This window comes from Mizuhopecten yessoensis, unplaced genomic scaffold (genome assembly GCF_002113885.1).
Source record: "Mizuhopecten yessoensis strain PY_sf001 unplaced genomic scaffold, ASM211388v2 scaffold3853, whole genome shotgun sequence".
Classification (NCBI taxonomy): Eukaryota; Metazoa; Mollusca; class Bivalvia; order Pectinida; family Pectinidae; genus Mizuhopecten; species Mizuhopecten yessoensis.
Genome location: NW_018405252.1, coordinates 957,025 through 969,920, shown reverse-complemented (window position 1 = coordinate 969,920; position 12,896 = coordinate 957,025). Strand labels below are relative to the sequence as shown.

The 12,896-nt window shown below is 40.8% G+C and overlaps 1 protein-coding gene across 6 annotated transcripts in view; it reads left to right on the top strand.

Annotated features, from left to right (window-relative positions):
• LOC110448154 (unconventional myosin-XVIIIa-like) overlaps window positions 1-12,896 on the top strand; it is a 133,070-nt gene that overhangs the window by 105,115 nt on the left and 15,059 nt on the right. For all 6 annotated transcript variants that reach the window (XM_021494244.1, XM_021494242.1, XM_021494241.1 and 3 more), the window contains one exon: window positions 12,667-12,821. In XM_021494244.1, the coding sequence (XP_021349919.1) occupies window positions 12,667-12,821 (155 nt within the window). The remainder of the gene's footprint in view (window positions 1-12,666; window positions 12,822-12,896) is intronic.

Sequence of the window (12,896 nt, the reverse complement as noted above, 5' to 3'; positions counted from 1 at the left end):
CCACCCCCCACCCCCAACCCTTATCATCCTCCCATTCCCTATCATCTAGCTGATGCAGTGATTTGTAATCTGAAGCTAGGATCAGCTGTAGCTGATTAAACACACCTGCAGTCAAACTCTTTAGGAGCAAGTTTGAAAGTGAAAGTCAGGAAAAAATCAAATATCCATAAAGACTGATAACCTGTGTGTTTCTAGGAAGATTTCACCTGTGTGCTACTGTCAGTGTTTTTTGTCGGCAGTTTTGAAATAAGATCCTTAAAATGTCCAGGCTTTGAATCTCAGACAAACCTTAGGAAAATCTTAAAGCATTTTTGGCATATATGTCTTTTACTGTCAAATATTCAGAACATATAGTTTACAATGAATGCATGTCCCTTGTCTGAATTTAATGAGATATAGAATAAAATTGATTTAATTCAAAAATCTCCGCAAGGAAGGAATATGTGAATACAGGATACAGTAAAAAATTGCATAAGTATTGAGTTAAGATACGTCGTTTGTGGTCAAAGTTTACAAGGAGTAAAATAAACTAATGGTGCAGACTGTTTACGTTAGTTCTGGCTAATATGACACACCGTATACCTAGGTATTGGCCAACGATAAATTCTGTACCTGGGCCAATCAAGATACACGGGCTATAGTTAGGTGTGTCTCTCTTATAGCAAGACAGTTGATCATAAACCATATTTCCAAGGTCAGTATATTGCATCTGTCTGACCCCAGGTGCACTAATTATGCAGGTTTACCTGACCTAACAAGATTTAATGACTGTGGACAGGTGTGGCCTCGGGTTATTTTGGTCTTGTGACAGTTACGCATAGAAGCAGTAGGTGTCTCAAGAGAGAGTGAAGAATTAAGTAATCAAAAGGAAGTATATTCTCCTCCAGGCTGTCCTTACATCACCACTGACAGAACCCACGGGGCCAGACAGGGAAATTCAACTCTAGTAATTAGGGATTTAATTGTTCATAAATTGAAAACAATTTTAAGGATTTTTTTTAAATTACTGTAAAGGAAAAAAAGGGAAGGAAAATTATGAATTGAAGTGTCTTGAATAATAAAAAATTATATGTTTCAAATCAATGTTTTGAAAAAGAATTGATTAAAAGTTTACAGTGTACAGGTCCCCGTGGGTGGGCCTCTGTGGTATACTTTCCCATACACAGTATGGTAAATAGTAGTGGAAGAGCAACGGACATGATCGGATGTTGTTATTGAGGAGAGGAGTTAGTGAAATATTCGTAGAGGACCTGTTATACCTACCTGTCAAAGATGAAGGACGAAGTCAAAATCGAGAAGCAGGTAGTCATTGATTGGAACATTTTATCTTGTCTAGAAAAGATTTTTTGTTAATTTGTTTTTTAATTGTAGTAATGTTTGGCTTATAAGTTGCTGTTTTCAGTAGATATTTTCTCCGTTCCCTATAAGACATGACTTTTGAGTTGTTTGTTGTCAGTAGAGATTTTCTCCGTTCCTATATAAGACCTGAATGTGTATACTTCTATTGTGATTTTGAAAGAGAAGATTACTGGTGAACTTGTGGGGATAAGATATTGAGGACTTCTGTCAGCAGATATATAACTTGTGGTGACTTATTGATATAAGGTGTGTAGCTATCACACCGCTATATTGATATAGCTGTGTATACCTAACCAATACCCCACGACTGTACAGCCTGCCAGGTCTACCTACATCTACCCTGGTACACTTCTGATAACTCAAGTTCTCTGAATAATGTTTACATATATATCGCATTAAACAAAGGACGCCTTTTGCAATTCACAACCAGCTTCACCCATGTTTATTTAAAAAGAAATGTATGTTTACATTTGGGCCTTTAATATATTTTATTAAAGTTATCTATTTTATACTTTTAAATGTTTTTATAAAATACATTAAAAATAACTTTACCGGTAAATAAAATCTGGAATGCCATTGATAAGTTTTCTAGTTGAGCTATGTGCTTTATAAAGCATTTACTTAATTGGTTTATACATTGCTATCTTGATCATGTATATATAATGGAAGTTTGTAATGCTATCTTGATTATGTATATATAATGGAAGTTTGGAAGTACTACTCTGTCAGCTGTTGCAGTGTTATCTAAATGACTAAATACAGGATGTGATTGAGTAGCTTTATAATCTATACCCTGCTAATAAATATGTCCTTAACAAACTCTGATAGTCCACCCTATAACAGACCAGGTCGTCCTGTACTAGTCAATTAGCTCACTAATGGCAGGACACTATTGACATACACAGGAACTAGGAACGTAGGGAAGTAAGCAAAGGAAAGGAATGTGGGCATGATATCCAAGTGTAGGGGAAGAGGGACTGGGGCCACAATAACCAAGTGTAGGGGGAGAGGGACTGGGCCCACAATATCCAAGTGTAGGGGAAGAGGGACTAGGCCCACAATAACCAAGTGAAGGGGAAGAGGGACTGGGGGCACAATATCCAAGTGTAGGGGAAGAGGGTCTGGGGCCACAATAACCAAGTGTCAGGGGAAGAGGGACTGGGGCCACAATAACCAAGTGTAGGGGAAGAGGAACTGGGGCCACAATAACCAAGTGTTAGGGGAAGAGGGACTGGGCCCACAATAACCAAGTGTAGGGGAAGAGGGGCTGGGGCCACAATAACCAAGTGTAGGGGGAGAGGGACTGGGGCCACAATAACCAAGTGTAGGGGAAGAGGGACTAGGCCCACAATAACCAAGTGTAAGGGGAAGAGGGGCTGGGACCACAATAACCAAGTGTAGGGGAAGAGGGGCTGGGGCCACAATAACCAAGTGTTAGGGGAAGAGGGACTGGGCCCACAAAAACCAAGTGAAAGGGGAAGAGGGACTGGGGCCAGAATAACCAAGTGTAGGGGAAGAGAGGCTGGGGCCACAATAACCAAGTGTATGGGAAGAGGGACTGGGCCCACAATACCCAAGTGTAGGGGAAGAGAGGCTGGGGGCACAATAACCAAGTGTAGGGGGAGAGGGACTGGGCCCACAATAACCAAGAGTAAGGGGAAGAGGGACTGGGGCCAGAATAACCAAGTGTAGGGGAAGAGAGGCTGGGGCCACAATAACCAAGGGGAGGGGAAGAGGGACTGGGGCCACCATAACCAAGTGTAGGGGAAGAGGAACTGGGGTTACAATAACCAAGTGTAGGGGAAGAAGGACTGGGGCCACAATAACCAAGAGTAAAAGGAGGAAATGCAAGCAAGTGTAAGGGCAAGAGGGTGTAAAGCAAGTGTAAGAGAAAGCTGGGGTCAAGATAATTTAATTTTAAGAGACAGAGGGGCCAATGTAAGCAAGGATAATGAGAACAGGGGCCAGATGAGAGGTAGATGGGATGGCTGCTAGCGATTTAGTCAGGTTATCCTAGTTTCCAAATTGAGAGGAATAATGCAGACTAAAGAATTATGTTTCAATCTGACATGTACACTCCACAATTGAGATTTATTTAGTGTAAGGGGAAGAGGGGCTGGGACCACAATAACCAAGTGTAGGGGAAGAGAGGCTGGGGGCACAATAACCAAGGGTAGGGGAAGAGGGGCTGGGCCCACACTAACCAAGTGTAGGGGAAGAGGGACGGGGCCCACAATAACCAAGGGTAGGGGAAGAGAGGCTGGGGCCACAATAACCAAGGGGAGGGGAAGAGGGACTGGGGCCACCATCACCAAGTGCAGGGGAAGAGGGACTGAGGCCACAATAACCAAGTGTAGGGAAAGAGGGGCTGGGGCCACAAAAACCAAATGTAGGGGAAGAGGGACTGGGCCCATAATAACCAAGTGTAAGGGGAAGAGGGACTGGGGCCAGAATAACCAAGTGTAGGGGAAGAGAGACTGGGCCCACAATAACCAAGTGTAAGGGGAAGAGGGACTGGGGCCACAATAACCAAGTGTAAAAGGAGGAAATGCAAGCAAGTGTAAGGGAAAGAGGGTGTAAAGCAAGTGTAAGAGAAAGCTGGGGTCAAAATAATTTAATTTTAAGAGACAGAGGGGCCAATGTAAGCAAGGATAATGAGAACAGGGGCCAGATGAGAGGGAGATGGGATGGCTGCTAGCGATTTAGTCAGGTTATCCTAGTTTCCAAATTGAGAGGCATAAAGCAGACTAAAGAATTATGTTTCAATCTGACATGTACACTCCACAATTGAGATTTATTTAAGCACATCATATCAATTAGAACCAGACCCAGCAGACTATAAACACCGAGGGAGAACAGAGCTATTAGTCACATCTCACGGCCAGCCTCGTGGAATCACTGAAAAGTTTACACTAGGCTTCAATACTCCAATATACAAAGTTTCTTCACTGAAATAACAAACTCATGTAAATGTGATGTCTACTACTTATATCTCAAACAACTACTGTCATAGAAAACAGTTTTTATCTTAGGTACTTTAGAACACTTCAGTTGAAATATTGATTTATATGTAGGTATATCAATACAGCTTTGAATAAGCCAGACTAGGACTGCTGGTTTGTAGTGTCTGGGTAGGTTCAGTGTTAAACCTCCTGGTAGCTTCAGGTAGACGTTACACAGGGTACCAGACTCTGGCTCCAACCTCTTCAGGTAGACGTTAGACAGGGTACCTGACTCTGGCTCCAACCTCTTCAGGTAGACGATAGACAGGGTACCAGACTCTGGCTCCAACCTCTTTAGGTAGACGTTAGACACGGTACCAGACTTCGGCTCCAACCTCTTCAGGTAGACGATAGATAGACAGGGTACCAGACTCTGGCTCCAACCTCTTCAGGTAGACGTTAGACAGGGTACCTGACTCTGGCTCCAACCTCTTCAGGTAGACGATAGACAGGGTACCAGACTCTGGCTCCAACCTTTTCAGGTAGACGTTAGACAGGGTACCAGACTCTGGCTCCAACCGTCAGTCAATTTCCTACAGTGGTACTTTGACAGACTTATGTCAGCTAGCGTTTTACGTTGATGAAATGGATGTGGTTTTACACTTCACAACTTTATATCCTGTATTGACAGGCCTAAACCTTTTACTCTCTCTTTACCCAGTTCTGGGCTACATTAAAACCACACCACTCAATGAGGTGAACAAACTAGTTCTTGACCATGGGAAAAAGTGTTTATATTTTAGTAAGTGGACAATTATAGGTCATTATTTCCTGGTTTATGAGTTTGGTCTGGGTATCTTTTATTGTCAGACTGATATTTACGTTCGGTTAAATTAACAGGAACATTTATTTGTTAACTAGGTCCTAATGTATACGTTTCTATGTTGATTCACTTCAAATTATATCCAAATTTGTTTTCAATTAAGATTAGTACTTTGAACATTTTACCGCTTTACAGTAAATCTAAAGTGGCCCGTTACACTGGCCATGCATTCCTATAGAAATCCTTCAGACAGATCTGCTTGTCTTAAAAGCTGATGATCCAGTTTATGAAAAACTGCCTTTAACATCATCATTAAGTAATTAATTTCATTCTTACTAGTTATTCTTTTGCTACAACAAAAAATGTATTTCTAGATATTAAACAGCTGTTATCTTTATGTTTTAAAACTAACCAGTTTTTTTCCCAGTATAGAATGATTTTAATGGAAATCATGGGTGTTAATTGAAATATAATCTTAAATCACGAATGAATTATTTTTTTGTCAGAAATTCCAAAATGGGATGATTTTAAATTTGCAGTAAATTCCATTCTTATACTGTAACCTAGAATTGATAGGGAGGAGAGAACCTAACACTAGCCAGTTTCTGATCGTCTGTGTACTGTAAGGAGTGCAGGGTCAGCTCTTTATCTGTAATTTTGTAACGAAAGGGAGAGATTTCTATACATAAGAGCATTTCGTGTGATATAAGCATGAATAGGTAAGTTTCATTACCTTGATAAGAAACATGTGTAGCCGGTAGCTGTAAAAGTGAAAGTAGAAACCTGGAAGCCTCATTAGTGCCACTGAATCTCAGAGGCACAGGGCAACTTACAGATCACAGACTGACGTACAGGTCACAGACTGACGTACAGATCACAGACTGACGTACAGGTCACAGACTGACGTACAGGTCACAGACTGACGTACAGGTCACTGACGTACAGATCACAGACTGACGTACAGATCACAGACTGACGTACAGATCACAGACCTTAGGCAGTACGACCAAAGGTTTGAATGTTTAATATCGCAGGAACTCAGTGAAAAACCAAAGGCTTGAACGTTAATATCACAGGAACTAGACAAAAACCAAAGGTTCAAACTTATATATCACAGGAACTCAACTAAAACCAAAGGTTCAGACTTATATACATCACAGGAACTCAACTAAAACTAAAGGTTAAGACTTATATATATCACAGGCACTCAACTAAAACTAAAGGCTCAGACTTATATATATCACAGGCACTCAACTAAAACTAAAGGCTCAGACTTATATATATCACAGGCACTCAACTAAAACTAAAGGTTAAGACTTATATATATCACAGGAACTCAACTAAAACTAAAGGCTCAGACTTATATATATCACAGGAACTCAACACAAACTAAAGGTTCAGACTTATTATCACAGGAACTCAACTTCAACTAAAGGTTCAGACTTATTATCACAGGAACTCAACTTCAACTAAAGGTTCAGACTTATTATCACAGGAACTCAACTTCAACTAAAGGTTCAGACTTATTATCACAGGAACTCAACTTCAACTAAAGGTTCAGACTTATATATCACGGGAACTCAACACAAACTAAGGGTTCAGACTTTTATATCACAGGAACTCAACACAAACTAAAGGGTCAGACTTATATATCACAGGAACTTGACAAAACCCAAAGGTTCAGACTTATATATCACAGCAACTCAACCAAAACCAAAGGTTCAGACGTATATATCACAGGAACTCAACACAAACTAAAGGGTCAGACTTATATATCACAGGAACTTGACAAAAACCAAAGGTTCAGACTTATATATCACAGGAACTTGACAAAAACCAAAGGTTCAGACTTATATATCACAGGAACTCAACCAAAACTAAAGGTTCAGACTTATATATCACAGGAACTCAACCAAAACCAAAGGTTCAGACTTATATATCACAGGAACTCAACTAAAACTAAAGGTTCAGACTTATTATCACAGGAACTCAACTTAAACTAAAGGTTCAGACTTATATATCACAGGAACTCAACAAAAACCAAAGGTTCAGACTTATATATCATAGGAACTCAACTAAAACTAAAGGTTCGGAAGTTAATATCACAGGAACTAGAGACAATCCAAATGCTCACACAAGTTCTAATGGCAACAGGGCAACTTATAGATCACAAGACTTGGGTAATACCAAAGTCTTGCATAAGTTTTATTGGTAAACAAGACAACTTTCACATTGAAGTACTTAGGCAAAAAGATGCGCAAAGACTTGCACATTAAGTTATAAGGATGAGTCAGTACAACCTACAGATCACAGTGCATAGGCTAAAACCACAGGCTTAGACTTTCAGATCATAGGACTTATCATGCTGCATCAAAACAAAAAGCTTGGACAAGTTTTCATTGGTCATTAGAACAACGGTATACAGAAACAAGAGTGTCATATACCATCACAGTGGCCTGTAGTCACATATAACCATCACAGGGGCCAGAAGTCACATATAACTGTCACAGGGGCCAGAAGTTACATATAACTGTCACAGGGGCCAGAAGTCTGAATAGCCATCACAGGGGCCAGAAGTCCAAATAGCCATCACAGGGGCCAGAAGTCACATATAGCAGTCACAGGGACCAGAAATCTGAATAGCCATCACAGGGGCTAGAAATCACATATAGCCATCACAGGGGCCAGAAATCACATATAGCAGTCACAGGGGCCAGAAGTCTGAATAGCCATCACAGGGGCCAGAAGTCTGAATAGCCATCGCAGGGGCCAGAAGTCTGAAAAGCCATCACAGGGGCCAAAAGTCCAAATAGCCACCCCAGGGGCCAGAAGCCTGAATAGCAATCACAGGGCCCAGAAGTCTGAATAGCTATCACAGGGGCCCGAAGTCAAAATAGCCATCACAGGGGGCAGAAGTCTGAATAGCCTTCACAGGGGCCAGAAGTCCAAATAGCCACCCCAGGGGCCAGAAATCACATAAAGCAGTCACAGGGGCCAGAAAATAACATATAGCTATCACAGGGGCCCGAAGTCAAAATAGCCATCACAGGGGCCAGAAGTCACATATAGCAGTCACAGGGGCCAGAAAATAACATATAGCTATCACAGGGGCCAGAAGTCACATATAGCAGTCACGGGGACCTAAGGTGACATGTATTTATACCAGTCGTTACATAATGCCATCACAGGGGCCAGAAGTCACATAAAGCTGTCACAGGGGCCTTAAATGACAAGTAGCTGGCACAGGGGCCTTAAATGACAAGTAGCTGGCACAGGGGCCTTAAATGACAAGTAGCTGGCACAGGGGCCTTAAATGACTTAGACCTTAAAGGGTTTTGTGACAATATAAGTAAGAAGGAGAAATGCTTCATACGTTTTGTACTGTGGTATCATTTCTACCCTTTCTACCCTACTGTAGTGTATGTAGTGGGGGTTGTCAGCAGGTCAGTCACTAGATGTACTTATATGTATTCAGGTAGACAACAGCAAGGAGACTCTCCGCTACTGTACATATATCAGGGTAATGTTAGTTCACTAAAGGGGTCATTTAAGGTCACTATAGGGGTCAAATAAGGTCACCAGTCACTTATTGACTGTCAAGATGAAGTTAGTATTGATGTCACCTTAAAGCTAGACTTATATGTATGTAAGAGGTGGACCAATACTGTCTGACACAGATTTATGTTGTGTAGGTAACTGTTCATGTCATCACAAACAGCGGATACATTAGGTGATGTAAGTACAGGGTGACAGCTTGTCGCCAGAGTACTGGGACACAGGTACATAAGTGAGGCCTTCTGTGTCTGTGGTTCTTATAACCAGGTTTACATGTGACACAGGTACAGAATATAAACAGAGGCCTTCTGTGTCTGTGGTTCTTATAACCAGGTTTACATGTGACACAGGTACAGAATATAAACAGAGGCCTTCTGTGTCTGTGGTTCTTATAACCAGGTTTACATGTGACACAGGTACAGAATATAAACAGAGGCCTTCTGTGTCTGTGGTTCTTATAACCAGGTTTACATGTGACACAGGTACAGAATATAAACAGAGGCCTTCTGTGTCTGTGGTTCTTATAACCAGGTTTACATGTGACACAGGTACAGAATATAAACAGAGGCCTTCTGTGTCTGTGGTTCTTATAACCAGGTTTACATGTGACACAGGTACAGAATATAAACAGAGGCCTTCTGTGTCTGTGGTTCTTATAACCAGGTTTACATGTGACACAGGTACAGAATATAAACAGAGGCCTTCTGTGTCTGTGGTTCTTATAACCAGGTTTACATGTGACACAGGTACAGAATATAAACAGAGGCCTTCTGTGTCTGTGGTTCTTATAACCAGGTTTACATGTGACACAGGTACAGAATATAAACAGAGGCCTTCTGTGTCTGTGGTTCTTATAACCAGGTTTACATGTGACACAGGTACAGAATATAAACAGAGGCCTTCTGTGTCTGTGGTTCTTATAACCAGGTTTACATGTGACACAGGTACAGAATATAAACAGAGGCCTTCTGTGTCTGTGGTTCTTATAACCAGGTTTACATGTGACACAGGTACAGAATATAAACAGAGGCCTTCTGTGTCTGTGGTTCTTATAACCAGGTTTACATGTGACACAGGTACAGAATATAAACAGAGGCCTTCTGTGTCTGTGGTTCTTATAACCAGGTTTACATGTGACACAGGTACAGAATATAAACAGAGGCCTTCTGTGTCTGTGGTTCTTATAACCAGGTTTACATGTGACACAGGTACAGAATATAAACAGAGGCCTTCTGTGTCTGTGGTTCTTATAACCAGGTTTACATGTGACACAGGTACAGAATATAAACAGAGGCCTTCTGTGTCTGTGGTTCTTATAACCAGGTTTACATGTGACACAGGTACAGAATATAAACAGAGGCCTTCTGTGTCTGTGGTTCTTATAACCAGGTTTACATGTGACACAGGTACAGAATATAAACAGAGGCCTTCTGTGTCTGTGGTTCTTATAACCAGGTTTACATGTGACACAGGTACAGAATATAAACAGAGGCCTTCTGTGTCTGTGGTTCTTATAACCAGGTTTACATGTGACACAGGTACAGAATATAAACAGAGGCCTTCTGTGTCTGTGGTTCTTATAACCAGGTTTACATGTGACACAGGTACAGAATATAAACAGAGGCCTTCTGTGTCTGTGGTTCTTATAACCAGGTTTACATGTGACACAGGTACAGAATATAAACAGAGGCCTTCTGTGTCTGTGGTTCTTATAACCAGGTTTACATGTGACACAGGTACAGAATATAAACAGAGGCCTTCTGTGTCTGTGGTTCTTATAACCAGGTTTACATGTGACACAGGTACAGAATATAAACAGAGGCCTTCTGTGTCTGTGGTTCTTATAACCAGGTTTACATGTGACACAGGTACAGAATATAAACAGAGGCCTTCTGTGTCTGTGGTTCTTATAACCAGGTTTACATGTGACACAGGTACAGAATATAAACAGAGGCCTTCTGTGTCTGTGGTTCTTATAACCAGGTTTACATGTGACACAGGTACAGAATATAAACAGAGGCCTTCTGTGTCTGTGGTTCTTATAACCAGGTTTACATGTGACACAGGTACAGAATATAAACAGAGGCCTTCTGTGTCTGTGGTTCTTATAACCAGGTTTACATGTGACACAGGTACAGAATATAAACAGAGGCCTTCTGTGTCTGTGGTTCTTATAACCAGGTTTACATGTGACACAGGTACAGAATATAAACAGAGGCCTTCTGTGTCTGTGGTTCTTATAACCAGGTTTACATGTGACACAGGTACAGAATATAAACAGAGGCCTTCTGTGTCTGTGGTTCTTATAACCAGGTTTACATGTGACACAGGTACAGAATATAAACAGAGGCCTTCTGTGTCTGTGGTTCTTATAACCAGGTTTACATGTGACACAGGTACAGAATATAAACAGAGGCCTTCTGTGTCTGTGGTTCTTATAACCAGGTTTACATGTGACACAGGTACAGAATATAAACAGAGGCCTTCTGTGTCTGTGGTTCTTATAACCAGGTTTACATGTGACACAGGTACAGAATATAAACAGAGGCCTTCTGTGTCTGTGGTTCTTATAACCAGGTTTACATGTGACACAGGTACAGAATATAAACAGAGGCCTTCTGTGTCTGTGGTTCTTATAACCAGGTTTACATGTGACACAGGTACAGAATATAAACAGAGGCCTTCTGTGTCTGTGGTTCTTATAACCAGGTTTACCTGTGACACAGGTACAGAATATAAACAGAGGCCTTCTGTGTCTGTAGTTCTTATGTACACTTTGTTGAGGGGACATTCAAATGTTATATTTATACGTAAACATAAAAGTATTTTTTCAAATAAATTATTCTCATATTTGATTTCTGATAAAACCTAATGTTTATGGAATCATTCTTGTGCTCAATTAGCTAAATTCTAAAACATTACGAAGTATCTGTATGAATCTGTATACCACTATGGAACCTTTATGTGATTGGTAATGAAACTATGATCTAGATCCCAGGGTTGCTTGTATTATAACTTAGATATAAACCACTTTTCTTTAAGGGGTTAGAAGCATTCATCCCAGTAAACACCACACAGAAAATGTAATTTTAGCATTATCTATGCTTGTGTATTGAAATTGTCATCATAGTCTGTAAAATACTTGTACACATGTAATAATTATGATCAAGGTCCTTCGTGTGCTTGTAAATTGTAAGTTTGATATAGGTTCCAAACAAGCCCCTAAATATGCTGGTATCATGTTACTATGATCATATGTTCCGATGTGCTGGTATCATGTTACTATGATCATAGGTTCCTATGTGCTGGTATCATGTTACTATGATCATATGTTCCGATGTGCTGGTATCATGTTACTATGATCATAGGCTCCTATGTGCTGGTATCATGTTACTATGATCATATGTTCCGATGTGCCGGTATCATGTTACTATGATCATAGGTTCCTATTTGCTGGTATCATGTTACTATGATCATAGGTTCATATGTGCTGGGATCATGTTACTATGATCATAGGTTCCTATGTGCTGGCATCATGTTACTATGATCGTAGGTTCCTATGTGCTAGTATCATGTTACTATGATCGTAGGTTCCGTTGTGCTTGTATCATGTTACTATGATCATAGGTTCCTATTTGCTGGTATCATGTTACTATGATCGTAGGTTCCTATGTGCTGGTATCATGTTACTATGATCGTAGGTTCCGTTGTGCTGGTATCATGTTACTATGATCATAGGTTCCTATGTGCTGGTACCATGTCACTATGATCATAGGTTCCTATGTGCTGGTATCATGTTACTATGATCGTAGGTTCCTATGTGCTGGTATGGTAGGATTTTGATCCAGGTCCTAGAAGTATGTCCTAACTTAGATCTACCTGCCTGATACAGCTGTGTTGCTGGGAGGGTGTTTGAACTGATCTTTAACTGCTCAGTTGTAATATAGCTATGTGCTAAGTATAATTTGTGTTCTATTTTTGTATCAGATTCACGAGGCTATAGAGGATGGGGAAGATCTGAGGCGACAGCTCACAGCAGCCAAGAAAAAGTCGTCCAGGCTCGCCACAGAGATGCAGGACATAAAGCTCCACCTGGAGGAACAGATCACCAGGAACAATGAACTGGAGCGAAAGCAACGCAGGTAAGTTCAAGGTCATTTGTGAATCGAAAGTTCAAGGTCATTTGTGTGCTGCACAGGTGTAAAGACAAAGTTGTG